This window comes from Phacochoerus africanus, chromosome 4, assembly GCF_016906955.1.
Source record: "Phacochoerus africanus isolate WHEZ1 chromosome 4, ROS_Pafr_v1, whole genome shotgun sequence".
In the NCBI taxonomy this organism is placed as follows: Eukaryota; Metazoa; Chordata; class Mammalia; order Artiodactyla; family Suidae; genus Phacochoerus; species Phacochoerus africanus.
The window spans coordinates 2822831-2849586 of NC_062547.1; the positions used below are offsets into that span (position 1 = coordinate 2822831).

The 26756-nt window shown below is 58.9% G+C and overlaps 1 protein-coding gene across 7 annotated transcripts in view; it reads left to right on the top strand.

The window, feature by feature from the left end:
• Positions 1–26756, top strand: part of SHANK2 (SH3 and multiple ankyrin repeat domains 2) — a 517908-nt gene that overhangs the window by 327502 nt on the left and 163650 nt on the right. For all 7 annotated transcript variants that reach the window (XM_047775007.1, XM_047775012.1, XM_047775005.1 and 4 more), the window contains one exon: positions 3431–3506. In XM_047775007.1, the coding sequence (XP_047630963.1) occupies positions 3431–3506 (76 nt within the window). The remainder of the gene's footprint in view (positions 1–3430; positions 3507–26756) is intronic.

The following is a 26756-nucleotide window of genomic DNA, read 5'->3' on the forward strand; positions in this document are numbered from 1 at the left end:
ACACTGCACTCTGCGCTCCTGCAACCTGGAACCTCTGACCTCAGCCAGGGGCCTGCACCAGCCGGCTCTCAGAGCCCAGCGGTTCCCTAGACAACCAGCACGGAGCTGCCACGCGAGGCTTAAGCAACAGAGGCGATTAGGAGTAATCACAATTAACAGCCAGTTCCCGCAGTCATTCCGTGGCTTCAGGTGCTTCCTGCTTAACCCCACAAAGAGGTTCAGAGCTCACCTCTCCCTCCAAGGCCCGGCACACATGGGGGCCCCCTCCTCATAGATGTCACAGGGCTGGCCCGGCCTGGCCCTCAGGCTCCGGGGCACAGCTGTCTTATGGCTGGGGCCCTCAGCCCAGCCCACGGGAAGGGTAGCACCCATTAGCTTGATCTCTGCCCTGCCCCCAGGCTTCTGGCCCCAGAGGCCAGAACTGAGGCCCCACCCCCTCTGAATCTCCTTCTATTCCCTGCATCTGGAGCGCAGGCCTGTCTCCATGTGGGCCTGGTAAATGGGAACTAGACTTGAACACATTTGCGATGCAGGATGCGGGGGGGGGGGGGGTTGGACACGGACACCTGCGCACATTTGGCCTGGGTGCAGAGCCCAGGGGACGTGTGCATAGCTTGGCTGGACCAGCACACTCAGGCCTCTCTGACAGTGTGCAGTGGTTTTTGTTTGTCTTTTGTTTTTGTCTCTTGTCTTTTTAGGGCCACATCTGTGGCATATGGAAGTTCCCAGGCTAGAGGTCAAATCAGAGCTACAGCTGCTGGCCCGCACCACAGCCCCAGCAACACAGGATCGGAGCTGTGTCTGAGACCTAAACCACAGCTCACGGCAACACTGGATCCTTAACCCACTGAGCAAGGCCAGGATTCGAACCCGCGTCCTCATGGATATGGCTATTAGTCGGGTACATTAACCCCTGAGCCGTGATGGGAAGTCCTTTTTTTTTCCCTGTCATGCAGTGGGTTTTTAATCTGCTGACTTACAAAGGACTGTGGACATTAGGTCAGCAAGTTTTGACGTGGGGCGTCCATCTGGAGTTAGACACCGGAGGCGCGTGATGGAGAGAGAAACAAGGCCAGACCTTTGAGCCCCGTGAGAGCAGGTGGTCTGCCGGTTCTGAGCCTGGGCCCTGGAGCCATTGAGCAGGTGTGTGCCTTTTCCTCGGCAGCACTCACCAGTACCATCTGTAAAATGGGTCCAGCCATCTCGCCTCCCTCTCGAGGCTGCTGTGACCAAGTGGATGAGCCTGGATGGCCGTAAATCGTGGCCAAGGGGAAGGCCCTGATTAACGTTAGTGAGGATGAAGACGTTACCAGCTCGGGTCCTTGGACTCTTTAACCCAGAGACGTTGGTAAGAGGCAGACGGGGAAGTGAGGCTTTATTGGGGCTCCTGATGCGCTGAGGCAGGAGGAAGAGAAAACCAGTAACAGGTGGCCTTGCTTGTTTCCCCCGAGGCGAGCAGGCTGGTTCCTTAAGTGGGGCGAGGGTGGGGGCCGCCGGGCAGGGGGAGAGGCTTAGGTGGTTTGCCCACCCCCTCCGTGCTGTGTGCTGGGACCGCGCCCAGGCCCCTGCTTCTCTTGGAAGTAGCAGTTGGTTTGGGGCCTTTCTGTATCTTTTTGGTGATTCGCCTCAGCTGTACAGGCAGCGGAATTACTTTCAGTCCCGCAGAGCTTCTTTGTATCTGCTGCTCGAGGAGAGAAGATATTTGTCCAGATGCAAATGCCCCAGTGAGGCGTTCCGGTTTCTCTGGGGAGAGGCCAGTGGCCTCTGCACAGGGATTGGAAGGGTGGCGTGAAATGGAGCAGGAGCGGAGAGGGGCCACCCCCGGCTAGACCTGGTGGGACCTGCAGAGGGGCACGCTACCCACCGCCCCCAGGGGGTCGTCACAGATAAACGAGTGAGTACAGGAGCGGCACTCGGACGGGGCTGAGACACAGTAAGCGCTCAATTCATGTCAGGGACAATGACGGTGATGAAGTTGCTGTTTGGGAATTGTGCCTTTCGTGGGGTTGGAGCCTCAGGTGGAGCGATGGGATGGGGGGTGGAGAGGCAGGAGGACGGAGTCACGGGTCAGCAAACTTGGCTGGGTGAGGCTGCTGCAGGTGCCGTAACCAGCAAGTCCCTGGAGTGTAACGCAGTATAGCTACAAGTTTGCTGCTCACTTTAACAGTTCAATGCACAGAGACCCAGGCATTTGCTTGCAATCCTTGAGGCTCCCATCATCCTGTCTGGCCTGGGAGTCCTTGCTTTGGGCTGCGAGAAGTAACAAGACAGGGCAGGGTGAGTTCTGGCTTCCAAAGAAGCCTGGCTTCTGAGGGACGCACACACCTGCAGGGAAGCATGCTCGTGTGCCATTGGTGGGTGCTGGTCACATGGCCATGCCTGGCTGCAAAGGTTGTTGGGAAATGTAGTCCTGGGCTGCCCCTGGGCTCCTCCCCACCCCCAAAGGCAAGGTCACATGGTATAGAAAAGAAGCCTGTGTTTTGGCTGCCCTGGCTGCCTCTGGGCGTGAAAGGAGCTAGGCTGACCCTGCTTGGCACCCTCCCACGTGTTCACTATTCAGCTGCAAAAGTGCATTTGGGTTCGAATCAATCACCTTCACCTTGGAAGGTGGAATCAAGGTAACAGCCACGTTGGTAACAGAAGTTGAAGGGAGATTTCGAGCCACCTTCCTGAAGCCAGTCACATAATTTCTCAGTATTTTTTCCAGGGTTTCGGAAGGAGAGTGTCCGGGATATTTTCTTTAGGGGGGAGCTATCTAAACAGTAAATCACAAGCCGCTGTGTTTCTGGTGTTTGTGTCATTGTGGGTTTTTTCCCTCCAGCTCTGAGGTATTAAGTCTAATTACATCGTTCCTGTCATTTCCCGTGAAATTTACATTGAAATTTGCTGAGTAAGGAGAGTAAGCAGAGGATTTAATTAGGAACGTTAATCATGTTTGCTTGGTTGGTTTTTTCCTTTTTTTTTTTTTTTTTTTTTTTAGGAGAAAGCAGCTATAATCAGGAGAATAACAATAATCATCCTTCTTCCCCCAAAGGCAATCATCCGCAGGTCCTCAGACCTGCTGGCGGGCTCTGTCGTATCACTTGAGAACAGCAGGTTCTAGCAGGTTCCAGGTGCCGGGTGGGCTGCTGCTCTTCCAGCTGGAAGCTGCACGATCCTGTCGTCTTGGCAGAGAGTGGCCCTGCTCCCTCCGGCCTCCCCCCGTCACAGAGCTCAGGACCCTTCCCTAGCGGGCCTTGAGGGTCAGCCGCCTGCCCCAGTTTGCAAATGCGAGGCCGCAGAGCGAGGCCTCGTCTTCCGCCCCCATCTTCCCCCAGGAGGGCGCACCTCACGCTCCATGGGCCAGGTGAACTCGAGGCTGGCCGGGCGTGGTTTCAGCGCCCAGGAGCCGTGACTTTCTAAGCGCTGTTTCTCTTCCCTCCCTGTGCAGAAACGCGTGTGGACCGCAGCAAGAAGCTCTTCCGGCACTACACGGTCGGCTCGTACGACAGCTTCGAGGCTTCCAGGTAAGCCGAGTTCTTTCCCTGCCAGGCCCCATCCAGGCAGAGATGCTCTTACAGGCCGGGAAGGCGCTGGACCCTCTAGCATGCAGCACTCGGGTCCCCTCGGTTGGTTTGCTCCCCGGGGGTGCCCTGTGACCCCCCTGAACACGGGCTAGGATTGTGGAGGCCACCGTCTTGCAAAGGACCTTCCCGAGAGGTGGCGTGGGTCGTGCCTGGGGTTGGGCGTCGGGCCGGAGCGCGCTAGTGGAGTGCCGAAGCGAGAGGGCTGTCTTTCGAGGAGGAGGAGAAGGAGAGCCTGGCATTGTTTGGGGGGGGAAAGCAGTGCAAATGGCCACAGGCCTCGAGGCAGCACCGGGGCAGCAGCACCCCATCCCGGGGAGGGTTTTCGGGGGCGTCTGGGTTCCACCTCATTTGCATTTCCCACGTTCATTGCTGCCACCGAGTCCGAGATTTTGTGCAAGGAAGGCTCAACCACAACATCGAGCAGGTGGAGCTTCTAAGAGTGGCAGTTTGGAGTTCCCACTGTGGCTCAGCAGGTGAAGGACTGGACATCGTGTCCGTGAGGACACGGGTGCGATCCCTGGTCTCACTCAGTGGGTTAAGGATCTGGTGTTGGCCTCAGTGGAGGCTTGGATTTGACCCCTAGCCTGGGAACTTATATGCTGCAGGTGTGGCTGTTAAAAGAAGTGGCAGGGTTGTCCTCCGGCTCTTTCAGAAGGGGCGTTTTGGTTCCTGCAGAGAAGTTTGTAGCTTTGGTGGTGCAACGTGGGGCATGGGTTCAAATTGTCCTATCTGACTTTTAAATCGGGGGGAGGTGGAGGTGGGGGGGGTGGTTCCTGCTGTTTGCAGGGCGGCTCCCCGTATCGGACCACAGCTCCACGAACAGCTGAGAATGAGCGGCACTTCCGGCCCGTGGTCCTGCCACCATGTCCCCTTCTCCAGCTCTTACTGTCCCCAAGCACGAAGCTTCTCTGTCCCCTCGTTTGTCACAAACATTTGTCTCCCTGCGCTGTGGGATGGAAGGGTGTGGAGAGAGGCCCCTCTGGGTGGGGACCCGTCGCCTGACCCAGACAGAAGGTTCTTTGTGGACAGGGAGCTCAGCGACTGCCTGGGATGCAGAGGAGAGAAGGACACGGGCTGCGGCCATCCTCGGGGTCCCTGCTGGGTACCCCATCCACCTCAGGTCCCGAGAAGCTCTGGGCTGGGGAAGGAACTGGACGCCCGGCCCTAGGCTCTCCCAGGGGAGTCTTTTAATTCTCATCTGGCTGCATAGGAATCGGCCCTGATCTCATATGTTTGTTTTTACCAAGTTAACATTTACAGAACCTAAAATGACCATCTTAAAGGGCACCTGCTCTTAGTGCCTTTGCGGTGTCGCGCCAGCATCCCCGTTATGTAGTTCCAACAAACGTCCATCACCCCGCCAGGAACCACCCCCCCCCATCAAATGGCCCCTCCTGGATGTCCCTTCCCCCGCAGCCCCCCCACCCCCGCCCCTGTCTGCCTTCTGTCTCTAAGGATCTGCCTGTTCTGGGCATGTCGCAGAAATGCATTCCTGCAATATGGGGTGTTCTGTGAATGGCTTCTTTACTTAGACTCATATTTCCTCCATCCTGCAGTGGATATCAGGGCCTTTCCGTCGTCCCAAACGGACGCTCTGTCCCCGTCAGCGCTCGCTCCCCCCCCCCGCCCCCACCCTCCTACTTTCTGTCTCTTAAGATTTTGACACTTCTGGGCACCGCCTCCGAGTGGCATCATACGGCATTTGTCCTTTCGTGGCTGGCTTCTTTCACTCAGCACAGTGTCCTCGAGGTTCATCCGTGTCGCGGTGTAGGTAGGAGGTGTCACAGTGCCCTTCCGTTTTGAGGCTAAATAATAATATTCTGTGGTGCGGAGGGACCGCGTTTTGTGTATCCGCTCATTCCTGGATGGACGCGTGGGTTGCTTCTTCCTTTTGGCCGTTGTGAACGTGCTGCTGTGGACGTTTGTGTGCAAGTATGTTTTTGAACCCCCGTTCCCAGTTCTTGGGGTGGACCTAGGAGCGGAAGTGCCGGCTACCTGCTTTTGGCATTGACCTGTCCCCACCACCTTTCTCTCCTAAACAAGACGTGCTGTGACAGGAATGCCGCTCCCAGGTAGTGGCTGGTGCCCTGTTCCGGGGGGGCTCGGTGGACCCCCCCCCAGGTCTTGATGACATTGCCTACTCTTTGACCTTAAAAGCCCAGGTTGCAGCCCGTGGCCTGGTCACTTGCATGGCCCCAAAAGGGCGCCCAGTGGCTGGTGGCTGCCAGGGAGCCACCACGCCTGCCCAGCTTCTGCTGCCGAGTCTTTATCTGGGTCAAATGATTCGTTTCTGCCTCAGCAGGAGGCCGCCTGTTAGGCTGGACCCTGGGCACGTGGTCAGGGTCAGCGTGTGTCCTCCTGTGTTCTCTTCCAGCAGGGAGGGTGCCTGAGGCTCTGAGAGGCTCTGGAGCTGTTGCCATGGTGACCAGGAGGGGGGCTTCAGGTGCAGGGGGGGGCCGCCTCTAAAAGCTGGAAGGGTCCAGCTCGGGTCTGCGTGTGTGTGAGGGAGGGTGTGCGGGCACACTTAGCTCCCAGATGGGGGTGGCTCCCCAATCAGGGCTGCCTCCCCACAGAGGAGCCCATGAAGGACCTGCCTTGGCGGGAAAAGGAGAAGAGCCTGGAGCCGAGCTCTCGGGGCCACGTGTCCCATGGCTGCTTTCAGCCGCAGGGCACACCAGGGATGCTCATTGCAGCTTGGCTGACAGGGGGCGTGTGGAACCATCGTGGCCGTTTGGTGATAGAGCAGGGCTGTCTCTGGAGGTGGTGAGCTCCCCATCACTGGAGGAAGTCAAGCAGGGCGGGCATCGTCTTGCCAGAACATGATGGACGTTTGGACTCGTTGACCTCCAAGATGGCCACCCGGCCTGCATCCCCATTTGCCCCCAGACAAAGGCGGGCCCTGCGTGTGGATGGGCCACCTGCTCATTGCCAGGACCTGGCACCACAGGGAAGGGGACATTTGGTCACGGCTGGGTCAACCGGTGGCATCTAAGCAAACAGTAAAAGCTCTGGCCTTGGCGTTGGCCTTGACCGCAGCTGAGGAGCCACCCTCTTTTCCCACGTGACGGAATCGACAAGCCTCCTGGGCCGCAGTGCTGCCAGCAAAGGCATCAGAGTAATGATGGTGCTGTTTGTGCTCCTCCCGCCACGTGCCAGCGCCTTGCCCTGATCACAGCGCCACCAACTGCAGGCCCTCCCGAGACCGTGACAATTGCTGTCATTTTTCACTTGGCAGGAGGACACGGAAGAGGAGAGGGGAGGCCAACTCGCAGACCTGGCCCTCGGCCCCGCCAGGGTCGGAGGCCATCAGAATGCCCAGCCCCTGCCCTCTGCCCCTCTGCCCGTCTCCCAAGTGAATATGTTCCTCCCAAGGCCAGTCAAGGGATTAGCCCAGGATTGAGGGAAATTGGTGAGGACGGGAGCCCTGATTTTCGGGGGGGGGAGGGGACCGAATCATCACTCCGTGAAGTGTGTCGGGAAGATGGGGGTGTTGATGGGGCCTCCGAGCTTCTCCATAAGGGGTCTGCGTCCTGGAACCGACCTTATCCAGACTGGATGTGGCAGAGGTGATGGACAGTGGGCAGGGAGGGAGCCTGGGCCCCCACATTCCATTGTCCCCCGGGCGGCTGGCGGCTGTGGCTCCGGAGCGGGTGCTGGAGTGAGAGGCTGACTTCTGCACACAGAAAGCATCCACGGGCGGGCACGAACCAGCCGGCGGCTCGCTGGCCCACTTCTGAAACTGTGTTCGATGTGGTCTAATGAGACGCAGAGGTCTGGGGGCCACACCAGCCCCTGGGCCAATTACCCACGGGGGGCGGTGGGGTGACGGCCTGGGCAGGCCGCTCACGGCTGAGGCCGAGCCACCACCGATGCAAGTGTAATTAAAGAAAATGCAATGGGAAGCGAGACGCAGTGGAGACAGTTTCTGAGTCAGTCAGAAGGTTTCTCCCCTTGCCCCCCCTCTAATGTCAAAAACTTCACTCAACAGAAGAGCAGAGTGGGGCAAACACACCCGGCCGTGGTGGAACGCGTCTCGTTGCTCCGGCTGCTTCCCTCCCATCGCTCCAGCCTGCGCTTGAGAGAAGGGTCTAGGAATGTGGGCATGTGGCCAAGGCCAGGGGCTAGAACCTTGGTGTCATTTCTACCCAGGCCTTGCAGGCATTTCAGTGTCGTTTTTAAAAACACTTCTCAGCATGGGGAGCGGGGTCTCAAGTCCTCACTGCCCTTGGCATGTCCTCAGCCTTATAAGCATGGGGCATCCAGGAGGAGTCTACTGGGAGAGGCAGGGGAGACCCTAGGATGACTACACTTCATCCATCTGTCCACCCAGCCATGTACCTATCCAACTACCTGTCCGTTCAGCCAGCCAGCCACCTTCCCATCCACCTATCCATCCGTCTACCCATCCATCCATCTATCCATTCCTCTATCTACACGTCTACCCACTCACCCATCCATCTGTCCACCCATCCATCTCTTCTTCTCATCTCTCTCTCTGTTAACCAGTACTCATCAGAACCTAGCTGTGGAGGAAGCTCAGGATACAGAGGTGAACAGGACGAGCTCAGTCTCTGGCCTCCTGTAGATTAAAGTCTAGTGAGTGAAGACAGCAACCAGGCGAACCCATAGATCAGCCTGAAAACCCTTCTTTGTGGTTATGCTCTGAAGCAGTACCGTCAGGCAGTCTCCTGGGCAGGTTGGGGAGGCCCACTTTGTAGAGCAAGCCAGAGAAGGGTTTTGGGGGACGTGACTTTTAAGCTAAAACCTGACGGCTGAGGAGGAATCGGCAACTGCAAAGGCACTGGGGTGAAGGAACGTGACGGGCAGGACGGCAGGGAACTGGGAGAGCTGAGAGGGTGGCGTCGGAGAAGACGTGGGACTTCACGGAAGGGATTTCTGTTTTCTCTTGCTTGTGGTGAGGGAGACTGGAGGGCTTTCAGCGGAAGAATGATGAGATCTGGTTCACTTTGCCTCAGGAAAACAGACCGAGGAGCGAATGACCCAGTTATGCGACTGTTGCTGCCATCTTGGCTGGGGTGACGGTGGCTTGGGTTGGGAGGAGGTGGTTGGAAGGCTGGATGGATCCAGGGATAGGGTGAAGCTGGAGCGGATGGGACCCACGCGGGCCCTGGAGGTGGGGGTGAGCGAGAGGGAGGAGAGCCCCCCCTTCCCTGGGGTCTTAGAGGGAAGTGCACCCAGAGACCGGGGGGCGTCAGATCTAGTCCCCGCCAATAGCAGGTTCCTTGTGGAACTTTGCACATCCAGAGCCGCACGGGCAGCTCCATGTCTGCGCAGAAGGCACGTGCTCACTTACGGCACGGGGAGAAGGGTCTAGGAAGGTGCGAGATTTCATGCTGCTTCTTCCTTAGAGATTGAATTAGAAGGAGGGCAAATCAGGCCTGTTCACCACTTGCGTATCCACTGTCCGTAGCTACTTATTCTCATGGTGTTCACACATCAGAGCCCCGTTTTTATATCTTTTTAAATTGGTCATTGGAAAAGATACACATGGTTAAAAAAATTCCAAACGTGCACAAGTGCTGCTGCCTGAAGAGTACGCCTCCCTCTCGTCCCTACCACGCAGCCCACAAGGTTCCCTCCCCAGCAAGAACCCCCGTTCCTAGTTTCCTAAGGATTTTTCCAGAGATGGACTCTGAAGACAGAAGCATGTGTGCACGCTATCTGAAATTTTTTAAAGGCTTTGAAATATGGCAGCCTGGAGTTCCTGTCATGGCTCAGCGGGTTACGAACCCACCTAGTATCCATGAGGATGTGGGTTCAACCCCAGGCCTCGCTCAGTGGGTTAAGGATCAGTGTTGCTGTGGGCTGCAGTGTAGTTCACAGACGCGGCTCAGACCTAGCGTTGCTGTGGCTGTGGTGCAGGCCGGCAGCTGCACCTCCGATTCAACCCCTAGCCTGGGAACGTCCATGTGCTGCAGGTGCCACCCTAAAAAGCAAAAAAGAAAGAAAGAAAAAGAAAGTATGGCATCCTAAGTGTCTGTCTGACTTTCCAGCTCAGCCCCTGTGTGACCTTGGGCAACTAGCTGCCCCTCTCTGTGCTTCCGTCCCCCAACCCCTGACACACTTTGCAGAGTGGAGGTCACCCTTCCGGTTCATGCTGTGTCCCCAGCGGTGTTCATGTAAGAATGAATGAGAAATTATGTGTTTGGTGCTTGCAGCTCCTTCGAAGCATGTGCTATAAAAATCCAGAGGGAGGCTGGATTGTGAACGCGTGTGTGGGTAGCTGGCTTTCCTTTCAAGCCCTCACTTTGTGTTCTGGAAGGCTGCCTCGGTGTGTAGGTAGTAAGAACTGAATGGCAAGAAGCACTGGTCTCCCCCATTCTTCCTCCACCATCATTTCATATTTTTATATGTTTTATTATCCCTTAGACTCGAAAAAAGAGGGGTCACGCTCTGAGAAGGTTGGCTGGCTGAATCTGTGAGGAAGGGCCCTCTCACGTTCCTCTCTCCTAATTGCTGGCTGGCCCCAGCGGTGGGTGCTGGAGCCCGGGGGAGGGGCAGCAGCTCCTCTGGATGGGGAGAGGGGGGTTTTGCTTTTTATATCAATCCGTATCTGTATTTTTAATTTTTTACCAGGATGGATTGCTTTGGTAATTTTTTGGAAAGCAGGTAAGAGCAGGCCGGCTCCCTGGGCACAGGCAGAGTCGGAAGTCACCCCGCCCTCCCTGGTGTCCCCACTCTCCTGCCTGTCTCTCTCGGGGTGACCATGTGTGCAGCCATGGCAGCTGGGAGCCAGGGCTCCGCTGGCATCGGTCATGGGCCCAGGGAACGTGCCCCAGGCTGAGCCGGTTGTGGCTCCCCCCAGAATCTCCTCGGCAGTCAGCATCGTGGTGAAAAGCATTCCGTGGAAGGCCTGGTACCCTCCTCCCCTTCCTCCCCGTTCCATTTACCATGAGAGTCCAAGCAGCCCCATCCTCCCCCCGCCCCCCGGCCCCGGCCCCCTGCTGGCCCAGGTCGGCCCCCTCGGCGCTGGCCCCCACTCTCTGTCCCCACTGCTGTCTGGCTGCCCAGCGGGTCCCTTCCTTACTGGCTCTCAGGCTCACATGTTCCCCCGTCCCCAGATTCTGATCCAAGTGCTGCATCCATGTAATAAAATCAGTCTTCAGTTTAACCAAAGCACAAGGCGGAGCCGGGGATGGAAGGGGAGCTGGTCTTTCCCCCCCACCCCCCAGTCTCTTCCACACAATCCCACGTGGCGGAGGAACCTCTTGAAGTGTTTCTGCGTCATTCTTCTGATGGTTGCCTCCCCGCCGCTCCGATTACCCGCTTCTTTGTTAGCTGGACAATGTAAAGCATCCTCGCTTCTTTGCTGGGAAAGAGGAGGCGCCCCACTTCACCTCTCTGTCCCACCGCGGTTTTGAAGCGTGCGTGTCCGTCAGCTGATCATCTTTAACGGGCACTCCCAGGCCCCTCTCTGGTTTAACACGTCTTAGACGCCTGTGGTATTTATGTCCGTATCGAAGCATTCCAAGGTCTGTCTAGAAGTGGGATTCAAAAGTTAAAAACCGGCCGAAGAATCATCACCGTTCTTATGGTCGTGTGAATGTTTACATCGGCCCCAGGAATGGAGCCAGGACTCCAGCCCCTCTTTGCAGACCTGTGAGAAGAAGGGTCTTTCCAACCTCACGGCCCAAAGGATGCCTTTTTCTTTCCAGCCCATCAGTTCAGCGTGAACGACACGTTTTAGCTTCATGTTAGCGTCATGGGGTTTGCACTGTCCTCCTTCTTGTGCGCAAAGAACTATGTCTTCCTTCGCGTGGCCTCTGGAGGTGGTCCTGTCTCTTGTGGGTCACCGCTGGGGTCACCGCCGCTTTCAGCACAGCCCCCCGGCTCTCGGCCCGCGCTCAGGGTTCCCGGTATCGTTCTGAGAGTCCCCTTCCTGGAGCTGTGTGAGCTCTGTCTTTACCCTTGTTCTGCTGGGACATGTATTCAAGTGACAACCTCAGAAAAGGTACCTCGAGCATGAACGCGTGTCTCTGAAAAGTCTGGTTTTCAAAGACGCCCAGTTTTGTAGGATTCCAGATTCAAAGTATGTTTCCTTCTGAACAGCAAGGGCACGGCCTCCGGTCATCTCGCCTCTCCTTACCGCGGGAGGCAAGGCAAGCGCTGACTCTGTTTCCTCCCTGCGGCCTCACTGTATCTCTTTTCCTCGATGCTCCGACATGCTCTGGTGATGGGTCTGGGTGTGAGTCTTGTCTTTATCCACCACGTTCCCGCTCCCGGAGGCTCCTTGAGACTGAAGGAGCATCTGCTTTAAAACATCCTTTCATTCTGGAGTTCCCGATGTGTCTCAGTGGGTTAAGAACCTGACAGGATGTCCATGAGGATGCAGATTCGATCCCTGGCTCCGCTCCATGGGTTAAGGATCTGGCGTTGCCACAAGCTACAGCATAGGTCGCAGATGTGGCTGGGATCTGGCATGGCTGTGGCTGTGGCGTAGGCTGGCAGCTGCAGCTCCGATTCAGCCCCTGGACTTCTGTCTGTGCTGCAGGTGCAGCCGTCAAAAAGCAAACATCCTTTTCATTCCCCCGTGAAGACCCCCTCCCCTCTCTGTCCCAGGCCTTCTGGATCTCCTGTCACATGGTTGGCATTCCTTCCACTTATCCCTTATTCTTCCTAACGTTTTCTAACTCTCCGCCTTTTTCCCCTGTGTTCTGGAGACGTCTGTCAACTTCCAGCCTCTCCCTGTAAGTTGTTATTTGGGCTGCAGCATCCTTTCAGGGATGGGCTAAGCCTCTGAAGCTCGGGAGAAGTGGTTTCTGGGTATCTCTGGGGACAAACCCAACAACCTCGAACGGGCCGGTCTCTGCACACAGCTGCCCTCAAGGCAGAGCCCAAGCCAGCCGTGTCTTCCTTTGGGTCTCACACCAAACAGGGAGAAGCCCAGAGGCATGTTCCCTCCTGCCCCATTCCTCCCGGGAGCTCAGAGCAGACAGACGCTGGTTCCTGGACATGTCTGTGGACAGGCAGCAGGATCCACACTGAAGGTTGAGGGGCAGGCGTGTTTTCGTTTGGGGGTGAACTTGCACAGAGGACCGGGTGATGGGAGCAGGTCCCGGGGTGGCCGGGTCCTCCCTGGGTGATGGAAAAGGAGATGCCCTCTGGTCAGGGAGGGGTGGGCAGTGCCAGGAGCTCAGACCCATGTTCCTTCCCAGCCTCGCCTCACCAGCCCGGTGACCCCAACAAGACCATTCTCTGCTCCGCCTGGTGTCAGAACGTGCCGGGGGCAGGGTGGCAGGGGATGGATGGGGAGTTTGGGGTCAGTAGATGCAAACGATTACATTTGTGGAGTTCCCGTTGTGCCTCAGCAGTAGGGAACCTGACATAGTATCCATGAGGATGTGTGTTCGATCCCTGGCTTCAGTCCGTGGGTCGGGGATCTGGTGTTGCCATGAGCAACATGGGATGTAGGTCGCAGACATGGCTCAGATCCTGCATTGCTGTGGCCGCGGTGTAGGCCGGCACCTGCAGCTCCAGTTCAACCCCTAGCCTGGGAACTTACATGTGCTGTGGATGTGGCCCCCCCAAAATAAAAAAAAGACCAAAAACTATGACATTGAGAATGGATAAGCAGTGGGGTGCTCGTGTACAGCACAGGCAGCTATGCCCAGTCTCCTGGGATAGAACGTGATGGGAGCTAGTGTGAGGTGAAGAACGTGTGTGCGTGTGACTGGGTCACTGTGCGGTGCCGCAGAAACCGACACAGCACGTGTATCAGCTACACTCTAAAAAACCCTAGCAGGTCAGCAGCTGTGACTCGGCCCCGGTCGGAGAGCATTGAGACTGGGAGTGAGTAGATGGTTACACAGGGAGCCAAGCACAGGCCTGGCCCCTCGTCTGTCCCGGGGGGCAGTCTGGGCCCAGCCCCTCCCGATGGCCAGGGCCTGCTGGCTGGGGACCTTAGCTGCACCCTGGCCTCACCTCGGCCAGTGTCCCCGACTCTTTTCTGGTGTAAAGCTCCGGGTTCTGGGGACTTTGGCTCCTCCTCGTGTTTCCAGGCCAGGGGGAGGGGAGGTGTCTCTGTCTCGCGAGATGCTCAGACCCTCTTCTCCAAAGGCGGGCATCGCCCAGTGACTGGCCTGGGCACCAGCTCAGAAACGGCTCTGCAGGTAGGTAGGGAGCCTGGGGCCTCCCAGGCCGGGGGAGGGGCGCTGCCAGAGCCGCGAGCCTGGCCAGCGGGCACCCCAGGACCACCCTGCCGGAGGGCTCTCTTGTCAGCCTTTTCAAGGAGGCCTTGGCGCCTTTTTTCTGGCCCCCATGGCCCCTGCCTGGGGACCAGGAGGCGAGTCCCTCCCTACCAGGAGGCGCCCAGCTCGGCGCTCCCCGCGGCCACATTTAGAACATGCCCAGGTGGCCAGTGGGCGTGTGGGCTGGGGGAGCGCGGGCGGATGGGGGACGCTGGAAACGGCACAGGAGGAGCCGGGGGAGGTGGGATTCTGGGCGCACCTCCAGGCTGGGACCGCTGCGGCCTGCCTGCTGCCCGCGGGACTGGAGCCGGTGCCCACCAGCACGGCAGGAGGCCCTCCCAGCCCCCACCACGTCCGGCCGGTTTACACTGGTTCTCCCTTGTGTTCTCCGTGGGCACTGCCCCCGAAGCAGCCTCGGCCTCCTGCTTCCCCCACGCTGTCGGGCCGATCCCTGCCCCTGCCCTGGGTCCCCCCTGGTTTGTGGGTCACCGATGGCAGTGCCAGCCCCGTGAACCCTGCGAGGTCACCCCCAGCCCTGGCTCAGCGCTGCCGGGGCCAGCCCTCAAGTATGTGGTCCCATGCACCGATCTGAAGCCCAGGCCTCCTGGGATGGAGGCCAGGGGCCCAGTCCCAGCTCTGACACTGGCTGCATGGGCCTCAGTTTCCCCAGCTGCGAATCAGCCACCTCGTCCCCGAGGGCTCTTGTGTTTATAGAATCCTGTACCCTTTGCCGGAAGTGTCATCACCACCAGCCGGTGTGTGTGACCATCCTTGGGAGACCGCAGACCCTGAGGTTCAGGCCCGGGCAGCCGGTGGCGGTGCCAGGCCAGCTGTCCACGTGTCCCCAGGGCTGCGCTGTCACCCAGCAGGCCCTCGGAAGGTGCCCGTGCTGGTCCCCACCTCGGGCCAAGGCCTTGGTGCTTCAAGCCCCCCTCCAGTAAGCAGGGCGTCTTTGATGGCTAACTCCGGAGGAGCCGGAGGGAGAGGCAAGCGGATCCCCTGACTCAGTTGTCACCTGGGCCAGGGGAGCAGCTGGGAAGTTGCTCTGCCTTTGCTCCTTCCATCCTGCATTTGCTCTGTCCGTCTCCTCTGGGGCAGGACCAGGGCTGACTCTGACTCGTCACCTTTTCCCTGGTACCTGGCCTAGGGCCTGGCAAGGGCTTAACCCTCAGAGAATGGGGGTGGGGACTGAACGTGGGCGCAGGGGTTGTGAGAATGGGAGGTGGGTGGATGGCTGGACGGGTGGATGGATGGGGGATGGGTGGGTGGGTGATGGATGGATAGATGCATGGGAGGTGGGGGATGGGTGGATAACGGATGGGGGATGGGGTGCATGGGAGAGGGATGGATGGATAGGTGGTTGGATGGTGCATGATGGATGGATGGGGGATGAATGGATGGGGGTGGATGGATGGTGGCTGGAGGTGGATGGATGGATGGGGAATGGGGGTGGATAGGTGGATGGATGGGTGGATGGGGGATGGATGGATGGATGAATAGATGAGTGGATGGAGGGTGGGTGGATATATAGGTGGATGGAAGGATGGGTGATGAATGGTTGGGGATGGATGGATAGATGGATGGATAGATGAGTGGATGGAGGGTGGGTGGAAGGATGGGTGATGAATGGGTGGGGGATGGATGGATAGATGGATGGATAGATGAGTGGATGGAGGGTGGGTGGATATATAGGTGGATGGGTGGATGGGGATGAATGGTTGGGGGTGGATGGATGGATGGATAGATGAGTGGATGGAGGTGGATGGAAGGATGGGTGATGAATGGGTGGGGGATGGATGGATAGATGGATGGATAGATGAGTGGATGGAGGGTGGGTGGATATATAGGTGGATGGATATATAGGTGGATGGAAGGATGGGTGATGAATGGTTGGGGGTGGATGGATGGATGGATAGATGAGTGGATGGAGGTGGATGGAAGGATGGGTGATGAATGGTTGGGGGTGGATGGATGGATGGATAGATGAGTGGATGGAGGTGGATGGAAGGATGGGTGATGAATGGGTGGGGGATGGATGGATAGATGGATGGATAGATGAGTGTATGGAGGGTGGGTGGATATATAGGTGGATGGATATATAGGTGGATGGAAGGATGGGTGATGAATGGTTGGGGGTGGCTTGCTGGCTGGCTCGCTGCGTGGCTGGCGGTGGCTGGCTGGCTGGCCTGGGGGTCGCTCGGTGGCTGGCTGGGTTCTGGCTGGTGGCTGGGTCGTGGCCGTTGGGTGCCTGGGCGCTGGCTGGCTGCTGGGTCGCTGGCTGCTGGCTCGCTGGCGGCTGGGTCGCTGGGTGATGGATGGATGGTGGGTGAGGGTGGATGGAGGTGGATGGATGGATGGATGGGGGATGGGGGACGGGGGGACGGATGAATAGATGTGTGGAGGGAGGGTGGACGGATGGATGCCTGAGTGAGTGGGTTGCTGGGTGAGTCCATGGCAGGCAGGCAGGCAGGCAAGCCAGGGCGCTGGCCTCCTCCTGTGGGATGGTGGCATCTCCTAGGCAGACCTGGCCAGGTAGCAGATGCCAGCCCCTGGCCTCTCCTGGTAACCAGTCAACCCCAAGTCCCGTCAGTTCCACTTGCTTCTCTGCTGGTTGGGCCTCCCCCCCTCACTGCCGCTGCAGCCTGGGCCGGGTTCAGATCCCCCACCCTCACCTGGGCCGGGTTCAGACCCTCTGACTCATCTCCCAGCTGCCAGGAGCTGTGTCCCCTGCCCCCATCCACCCACTCGAGTGGTATTTCTGAAATGCATGTTTCTTCCCACTTACAATCTGCACAGGACACGGTTCTGGGGGTCAGGTAAGAAGGTCCCCTCTGGCCCCACGTCCATCTACTGGCTGCATCACCACAGGCATGCTCTGTGCCCTTGCCCTCGCTGGCTCTGCTGCCCAGCACACCCTCTTCTGTCTGCACTCACCCCTGCCCCGTCCCAGGTCACTCCACCCACCTCAGCATCCAGCACCTGTGGTGTACATGGCCCCTCCCCCACATCCTCCCTTCCGGCCTCACACAGATGTGGAGGCGGAGGCTTGAAGCTTCAAGATGCTCACCTACCCCAGTTTCACACCCTCTTCTCAGCACCCGCCCCTCTCCCCCACCCAGTGGGGAGGGGGCCGTCTGGGTCCTGCACTGTGCCGAGAAGGAAACAGGCGGCCAGGTGCCTCAGCCTTATGAGGATTTGAGGGATTTTATGATCTAGAACCATCTTGGGGTTTTGTTTTGTTTTTAGGGCCTCACCCTTGGCATATGGAGGTTCCCAGGCTAGTGGTCAAATCGGAGCTACAGCTGCCAGCCTATGCCAGAGCCACAGCAACTTGGGATCTAAGCCTCGTCTGCGACCGACACCACAGCTCACGGCAATGCCAGATCCTTAACCCATGGAGCGAGGCCAAGGATCAAACCCGTATCCTCATGGAGGCTAGTTGGATTCATTTCTGCCATGCCACAACAGGAGCTCCTTAGGGTTGTTTTTGATGCAGTACGCTCTGCAAGGGCCCGCTCTTCTTTTGTGTCTTCAAGAAAAACCCCAGCGGGGCATATGCCTACCCCCCAGGCACAAACCAGTTTTCTTTAGGAGTGATAAACTCTTTCTGGACCGCTCAGAGCTGGGGCTGCATAGCATGGCAAACACGCTAACCTCTACTCAAGTGTTAGAGTAGTTCATTGTGGTTCATTGTGTGTCCGTTGCACCGGGTTTTTTGAGCAGAAAATAATCTGGCCTTTTCTAAAGGTCACTTTAGTCCAAGGAGCAGGCAAGCAGGACCAGTGCCAGGAAGACAAGGGCTAGGTCTGGGGACACAGAACCAGAAAAGAGGCAGCTGCCCTGACATCCCTCCAGGGCAGAAGGAAATGCCAGGCAGCTGTCCCCAGGACCCTGGCCCAGATGCAGCCGCCAGGGCCTGCAGGATGGTGGGACCTAGAGAGCCTGCTGGCGGGGGCGGGGGGTGTTATGTGGCCTGCAGCCCCTGGGCGCCTGTCCCCTCTCCTGAGCAGCTGCCAGCCAGCCATCGGCTTTGCTGATTCCCTCCTGACTCCACGAATCAAGGTCAAAGTGGAGGCTGGCATGGTGGCCGGAAGCCTGGAGTGGCAGATGGCGCCATCGTGTCCCTGTCTTTGGCCTGGAATCGGCCCTGCAGAGCCCAGGCTGTTTAGGGGCTCGGGGAGGAGCTGTGGGCGGAGCTGGGTTCAGGGAAGGGGCCTGGGGGCGGGAGGGCTGAGCTCCGCGGAGGGTTGGCAGCTTCTGCCGCCGGTTCCCAGCTGGAGGTCAGGAGGTTCTCTGTCCTGTTCCAAAAGCGTGGCGCCTCTCTGCTCACGAATCGCCTTTCTTTGCCAAGCCTCTGGGGCGCTTGCGTGGGAAGGCGGGAGTCCCCTGGCATCAGCACCTGGGGACGTGGCTGGGATGGAGGTCAGGGACTCAGCCGGGTACCGAGGAAAGGTTGGGGTCCTTGGCTTCATCTTTCTGCACCTGAAATGCACAAACCCTTACCTCTTCGTGTCCGTGTGCCAAGAGCTCCTGTTTCCAATGGCGACACGGAGGCAGACGAGGCATGGGACCTCGGGGACGTGCCCTGGCCACCTGGCCTCGCCAGCCGAAGGACAGTGGGGCTCTTGTGCATCCTCCCTGGCACCATGTGGAGGGGCAAGGGGGCCTGACTCCTGCCCCAGCGTCCTTGCCAGGGCCTGCACCTCCCCGATGGGGGGAGCGTGAGGATAGGAGAGCCTCCCAGGAAACCAGGGGCGGGGGCTCTGAACATGCAAGGTTTCAGGCTCTGGGAGCCCTTCCCACGTCTTGGGGTGAGGAGTGGATAAGGTCCCCGGTCAAGGAAGACCCGCAGCGAGGGGCATGGGTGCCAGGGCAGGGGGCACAGGCGGGGACCCTGCCCTGCACCTCTTGTTGGGCGTTCATGGAGAAAATTGGCCCCAAGTGCAGAGATTCTACTCAAAGTAATTGGCACGTGTGGTCAGTGCCCCCACCAGGTGTCTGTGTCACGTCCCCAGTACCTGTGAATGTCACTTTACATGGCAACAGACAGAGGGCTTTGTGGATGGTTGAGTTAAGGGTGTTGAGGTGGGGACCTTACCTGGGATTATCTGGGTGGCCCTAGATGCCATCACAGGTGGCCTTAGAAGAAGGAGGCAGAGGGGGCCTGACACAGACGCAGAGGCCATGTGATGACAGACAGAGGCTAGACGGATGTGGCCAAAAGCCCAGGGATGCCTGCAGCCCCCAGTTTCTGGAAGGGACAGGAAGGCCCCATCTCTTGGTCCCCTAGAGAAAGGCATCCCAGCCGGCACCTTGATTTTGGCCCGGTGACAACTGACAAGGAGCTTCCGTCTCCAGAACTATGGGGAGATTAGCTTCTGCTGTCTGAAGCCACCTAGTGTGCGGTCATGTGTCCCACCACCCCCAGGACAGTCCTGCGGTGTGCACCAGCGCCCGAGCAGAGGCCCGGCCCATGCAGGCAGATGCAGGAAGCGTGCAGGATCGGCGGGGGGAGGGCAGGTGGCTGCGTTTGCCAGAGACACCAGGTGGACCCTGCTGAGAAGGTGGGGGACGGACCAGAGAGGTGGGGAGGGGAAGGGGTGGCCGTGGAGGACAGACACCTAGGCCAGGAGCGAGGCTGGCGCCACCAGCTCCCAGGTAAACCCTCTCCTCCGCGTCCTGACTCTGTGCCCTCTGCTGTCACCATCTGTGCCCTCACCTGCGGGGCGCCCTCGGTCCCCAGGTGTAGGGACACCACCTCCTCTCTCATTCCCATTGAGGGCGTGGGCCCCAGGGAGCCCAGCGGTCCCCTTCTGGGCAGCTCCGTCCCTTCTTCCAGCCTGGGGAGTGTGGCAGCGTCACCATCCCTGGACACGCCTAGCTGTGCCCTTGAGGGCATCTTCCTGTCCAGTTGGTCCCTAAAACCACATGTGCTGCATGACATGCACCGCCTCCTACTGCCCCTCCGAAAGCTTGGGCTCACTCACGCTCTGGCCAGTAGTGCTGGGCTCCCATTTCTCTCACAGGGAAGTCCAGCTGCCTCCCACCTGGGGAAGCCGCCTCACCCCAGACAGGGTCCCTGAACGTTTAGCCTGATCACATCCTGATCCTATAAACCAAGGGTGTTCGGCCGTTAGCATCCTCGTGTACCCAGTCCAGAATCCCTAGTGTTCAGGATATCGGGGAGGGGTTTCTGTTCCTGAAACCAAGAGCTCAGGCTGGGAGTTCCCACTGCAGCTCAGCAGTAATGAACTGAACTAGTATCCATGAGGATGCAGGTTTGATCCCTGGCCTTGCTCAGTGGGTTAAGGATCCGGCGTTGCCATGAGCTGGGGTGTAGCTCACAGATGTGGCTCAGATCCAGCATTCCTGTGGCTGTGGTGTAGGCTGGCAGCTACAGCTCCGATTTGACTCCTAGCCTGGGAACTTCCATATGCCACCAGGGCAGCCCTAAAAAGACAAAAACAAAAACAAAACAAAACAAAAAAAACTAAGACTGAAAGACACGAAAAAGGTGAGTTTTCTCTGAGTGGCACATGTCCCCTGCTTCCTGCCCCCCACCCCAGGCCATTGTCTTGGGGGTTTGGGTTTGGACCACGTCTTAAACCAAAATAACTGAGCAGACAGGACATGGAACTATGTGGAAACTCGGCCTGCGCCGTATCTGCTTGCCTGTGTAAATGAGGTACCTCCCCCACCCCCAGGCGCGCAGCTGGAGCCGGGTCTGCCGAGGATCCAATTTCCCAGCCTGGCCCAGTGGACACGCAGCGGAGTGCACCTCTCGGCCCCCAGGGAGATAATTCCCAGGGGGCCCAAGTTCCATCTTTATCTAATTAGTTTCTGTGCTGGGGATCTGATGGACTCTTTCACCTTGCAAGATGAGGTGACCGCCAGCCCCGGCTGAATTTGTCAGCATCATGTGTCGGCTGAGCACTGGGGCCTCAGGAAGAATCTCCTTCCAAATTCTCCTTTGCTGGAATCCTGGAAACACCTCCGTGCATGAGCCGTGCCCTTGGCCCTCTGTGGGGTGACCGTGTGCTGAGGAGCAAAAGGGCACGTCGGGGGGAGTGGGGGAGCGCCCGAGCTGCCCAGGTCACCGCCCAACCCGCTCCCCAGTCAGGACGGGGGACAGCAGAGTCACCAGCACGTGGCCCGGCTGCCATTTCAGTGGGTGATGCCTGTGGTCTGATTGCTGACCTGGCTCTTGTGCCTCCAACCCCGAGAGAGTCGGGCTTCCAAGGAAGGAAGGCGTGGATGTTTCGGCCTTGGTACCGTCTGCCTGCTCCACAGTGCCTATGCCAACACGCTCCCCCCACCCTCCTCAGCACCTCCCTGGGCGGGGCCTGGGACGCGATGAGTCAGCCCTGTGATTGGCAAGGTTTGCTGGAAACACCCCCAGCCGCCGTTGCAAGCCTGGTCTGTCTGGCCATCTCCCCATGGGAGGGGGCGGCTGGGTGGTGCCCTGAGCCGAGTGGTGGCCCCTCAGAGACACCCACGTCCTGATCTCGGGGGTGCAGATACGTCCCACGGCCGAGGAGCATGAGGTTGCGGATGAGACGTCCGTCACCAGCCCAGCAGCTGCCCTTAAGATGGGATTGTGATTCTGGAGCGTCTGGCGGCCCGGCGCCCGCTGCAGTGCCTGTACTGGCGGCAGGAGGGAGGGTCGGAGCGGAGGGGACGGAGGAAGGGGCCAGGAGCCGAGAGATGCAGGCAGCCTCTAGGAACTGGAAAAGGCCAGAAACAGACGCTCCCCGGAGGAGCCAGGCCCGCGACACCTTGATCTTTGCGCAGTGCGCCTCCTGACCCCCCAGGGTGTCAGAGATCAGAGCTGCGTTGTGGATGCCACCGCGTCTGGGTTGGGTTGTTCAGCTGTGACAGGAACTCTGTGTGTGTGTGAGAGAGAGAGAGAGCGCGCATTTGGCGCTAAGGCTGGGAGCCGTGGCAGGCCCTGCAACAGGCTCCCCTCGAGGCCCCACTCCCTGCTCTGTGGATGAGGGGGTGGAGGCTGCAAGGGTTCTGGCCAGGAAGGACTCGGGACCCTGGCTCCTGGCCTGGATCGGGGCCGCTGTGCCACCTCCCTCATAACTCGGCCTCCCCGGGACCCCCGGTCATCACAGAGGTGTGTGGGACAGGAGAGGCGGTCTGGGCTCTTGCGCCTGCTGGGAGGCCCTGGGCGTCCACCGGCTGTGAGGCTGTGGGGGCGGGGGGGAGGTGTTTGTTGCTGCAGAGGCCCCGGCCGGAGCCCACCTGCATCCAGGAACCAGCTGCTGGCCAGGGGCCACAGGCAGGGCTGGGCATGGTGTCCAGAAGGCCGCCCCTGACCAGGGCGCATCAGAACGGGGCCCATGCCGCACCCCGCTCACCTTCTCTCCCATGCGGGAGCCAGCCAGGCTGCTGGCTGTTCCGGGAGACGGTGGGGCCCTGAGGGACCCATCTCCGCACTGAGGTTTGCGCAGAGCCAGCGTTTGCTTCCCAGGCCCACGCATCCTCCCTGCACAGCCTGCGCGGGACGAAACCCCGGATGCATGTCCCAGGCTGCCCTGCACATGGCCACGCACCAGGCGGTTGAGAACCACACAGATGCATCCTCTCCCGGTTCTGGGGCCGGAGGCCTGAGATCAGGGTGCAGGCAGGGCCACTCCTCCTGAGCGTCGCGAGAGGGTCCTCCCTGCCTCTTCCACCTTCCGGGGCCCCGGGCGACCCTGGGCTGTGGCTGCATCCCCTCCAGCCTCTTCCTGCCCTCGCGTCACCTCCTCCTCCTCCGTCTCCCTTCTTGTCAGGACAGCCCTGACGGGACGCAGGGGCCCAGGGCCAGACCGATCTTTCCTCAGTCCTTCGTTACTTCTGCCAAGACCCCGTGTCCTGATACGTTGCATTCTGAGTTCAGGGGGGACCTGGGTTTGGGGTAATGTGTCTGCTCACGCTCGCTCTCGCTCGCTCTCTGGCTGTGCCTGGATGTTCCCAGACCAGGAGCCGAACCCGCACCGCAGCAGTGACTCGAGCTGCTGCAGTGACACCACCAGATCAACCCGCTGCATCACCAGGGAACACCCTGGGGGGACACTCTCCAGCCACTGGACCGCCGTGGGTCTTCCCTCGGGCCCACCAGCATCCCCAGCAAGCGCCCGGGGCTGAGACCCGCCAGTTGCCACCCACCCCTCTTCCATCCCTTTCCATGGGGCTTGTGCTAAAGCCTGAAGTTCTATAACCACGTGGCTCAGGGTGGAGGCTCGGCAACCCCGCCCGGAGGTGAAACTCACACCTAGGTGGGCCCTGGCGGTGGGGCGGGGGGGAGTTTGGAAATAGATCACCATGCCTGTTGGTAGCTCCACAACCAGGGGCCTACAAGGAGCCCTGGCTCTGATTTGCACAAGGTGCTGGGGTGTGCGTTCACAGCTGTGTGGCCTTGGGCTGGTCCCTGCACCTCTCTGAGCCACCTGTCCTCATTGGGAAAGTGGGGAAGAAACCCTTGCCTCCCTCCTGTGTGTGGATGTAGGGGCTTCACACGGGCCTGGCACGTTGTGAACCCGGGCCCGTGGTGGCTGCAGGCGCTGCCCTGTGTATCATCTGTGTTCACATTGGTGAGCTCCGCAGTCACCTGTTGGTGGTGTCATCCTGTTCTCAGCAGCGTGGGAGGAAGGGGGTGGGGGCGTGGGGAGAAGGAGGGAAGTTCCAGAGAGTCTGTTTCAGCCGAAATCTGTCTGGATCAACTCCAGCATCCTAAGAGCCGCGGATGAGTGCGAGTGAGTGAGTGGGGGGTAGAAGGAGGGGTACATGCAGAACAAGTCGGGCTGGTTGTCTTGCGGGAGACAGGAAGGAAAACAGAGATGCCGCCTGGCCTTGGAGACAGGTGCCTGGACCCGAGCAGGTTGCGCACAGGGAAATGTCTGTTCAGGGCAAACTGGCAACAAGCAAATCATCATTAGAGCCGTGAGGATGGGCTGGCTGCCCCCGCACAGGGGACCCGGGAGACAGATGGCCTGGCGGGGCTGGCCATGTGGTGGGACTCAGGCTTTAAGAAAGAATAATGAAGAAAACGAGGGAGAATGAGGCGGTTTTAGACAACAGACGGCGCAGCCTGGCGTCTGGGCTGCCTGCGGTCTCCCGAGGCTCAGCTCACTGCATCCCCTTCCCCAGCAAGCGCCGCCGAAGGGAGCTGATGAGGTCTGGACCTGACCAAGTCCACGGTGGGGCCGAGCCGCTGTGCATGGAGGGGACGCACGGCTGGGGGCAAGCAGCTCAGTCGGAGGGTGTTGTCCTTCTCGGGGAGACGCAGAAGGACAGCAGGGGCTGGAGGCGGTATTGGGAGCGACAGCTCGGCTCACGGGGGACACGTCAGGGCAGTTCCCCTGCAGGAGCCTCGCGGGAGGGGTGTCTCCCCAGCTCAGGAGGAGCCTGATTCGGAGCCTTGTCCGTGTCAACGCTGAAGGTCCGAGGGGTTTGATGTAGACGCAGGACCCTCCACAGTCGTGGGTAGCTGTTGAGCGGGAGGCGCCAGCCAGCACCAAGTGTCCTCGGATGCTCAGAAGACGGTTCGAGGTTACCTGCTGGTTTCGAAAGGGGAAAATGCACTGCTCTAGCCATGTGGATCAGCGGAGCCTCAGAGACGTTTCCAGAATGGAGACCCTTGGTGGTGGAGGCGTGGGGGGGCAGGTGTCAGAGGATGGAGCGGCTCGGCCCCACCGTGGACTTGGTCAGGTCCAGACCTCAGCCCCTCTAGGCCCCTCCTTTCCCTGCTGTAAGCTGGAGGGGCTGGTCCATGCCGTCGTGAGGGCCCCGTCTGGGTCTGAAATCTTTCATTCTTTACTTGGGCTGACTTTCTGGACGTTTCCCAGCTCTGCTGTGTTTGTATCCCCAAGCACATGACACCCCCCTCCCGCCACCCCACCCGGTTTTTGCTGCTCTGCTTCGGATCAACCAGGATGCTCAGGGAGTCTGTGTTGTGGCCAGCGGGAAATTAGTCTTGGCCGAAACCAAGAAAACCACATTCATTCAGTGCTCAACTTTCTGAACTGAGTCCATTTGAGATGAGGCTGTGATCAAATTTCCTTGGAAAGTGGAAGGTTGTGCCCGACTTCGGGTCTGGGTCGCCAGAGCTCCCGGGTCCTCCGTGCCAGCGAGCGGTCCGTGAAGGAGGCGGGGCTGGAGGACTCTTTCTCGCCCATAAGGGAACTTGAAAGCGGCTTGATCCATCAGGCAGTCTTAGCAGCCTGAAATCTGGGCTTTGTCTGTTTCCTCTACTCTCTCATCAACCCCCCTGCCGTCCGTGCTTGGACCACCAGACGTGCGTTAGGAAGCTTTCGCCTGCAAATAACTAAAAAACGCGCTAGTGAACCTGGAGGAAGGCGCGTACAGCGTTTGTCCCACGGGTCGGGGGCGTCTCTGCAAAGCCCCCTGGCCTTTCCCTTATGGCCACAGGATAGTGACCACAGCTGTGTGTTTCATATTCTCCGAGCAAATCTTATGCAAGGACATAGGGAGAAGGAGTCGTCGTTGTAGCACCGCGGGTTAAGGAACCATCATTGTCTCCCTGAGGATGCGGAACCATCGCTGGCCTTACTTAGTGGGTTCAGGATCCCGCGTGGCTGTGGCTGGGATGTAGGCTGGCAGCTGCAGCTCCAATTCGACCCCTGGCCCGGGAGCTTCCACATGCCGCAGAGACGGAGGGAGGCTATAGGGGAAAAAAGAACCAGGAAGCACTCCTCTGATCTTGCCGCCCCAGGTAAAATCTTTCCCGGAGGGCCCAGGAGACTCGCCCTTGGGTCTCATTAGCCAAAGCCATGTCCTATGACCATCCATAGCGGCAAGGGAACTGGAAGAGCAGGGATCTGACTTTCCCAGGCTCGGTGGTAGAAAGCAGGCCGAGAGAAGGACCGAAGGGTGTGGTGTGCAAGGGACAAAGCTCAGTGCTGTGCCTCTAAGCAGCAAGGCTGCTCCTGGAAGTGGTGGCTGTTGAAGTGGGTTTTGAAGGATGAATAGGAGTGTGGCACACAACATGAGCAAGCCCACAGGGTGGGTTGCAGGTAGAAGTAAAAGAATGAGCCCAAGAACAGCGCGCCTCTGGGCCAGGAAGACTCTTCTCATTTGGCAGATGGCTCGTTAGTGGCCAGGCAGAATCGTCAGGCCTGGCATTGCCAGAACTCAACATGCAATTTTGATGCTGAACCTCACACAGCTGTTCCTGCCCCGGGTTTCGGTGTCAGGGCTCGTTTTGCTTGTGGCTCTGCTCCCCCCACTGTGTTCTTCCCTCCTCGCGTTCCCCACCCACAGCGTGTGACACACCACTTCCGGTTCTGGCCATTTCGATGTGGAGCAGCGTCTTCTCAGCCCCCCCACCCCCCCGCCACCCCACGGGGGAGCTGTCCGGGCAGCTCAGATGTTGCCAGGAAGTCTGTGATACCTTCTCCAGAATATACTGCGAGATCCAGTGTTCCCTGACACCCCGGGGTCCTTCCCCACCTGGCCGGTGACCCATAGCTCTTAGGTGTCATGCAGTCCTCAGACGTAGCTCTAGCTCCACCCAGTCTGGTTTCCAGCTGTGTGTCCTTGTGCAAATCACTTAACCTCTCTGTGCCTCGGTTCCCTCATCCGGAGAGTGGGAGGAACAACAGTACCTCCTTCCTGGGGGTCGTCAGGAGGACTCAGTGAATGTAACACAGGACGCCCTTAGAACTGTGCCTGGCAACCAGAAGTGCTCGAAGACCGTTGCATCATGAACATAATACCCACCATTCTTCCTTATCTATCACTGCTAATTAAGCCAGATTCAGACCTGCTCCTAATTTGAGTCGACTGAGCACAAAAACCTAGACACAGTACCTGGGGGCGGGGGCGGGGGCAGGGGGTCTCTTTGTGTTTCAGAAAAAGGATTCCCTGTGTGGATCCTGCTGAACCTTTCTAGGGCATCTCACAGATGACCCCATTTCTGAAAAGATTTTTTTCCTTTTTAGAGGAAAAGCTCAGATGTTGTGTCAGACCAGGC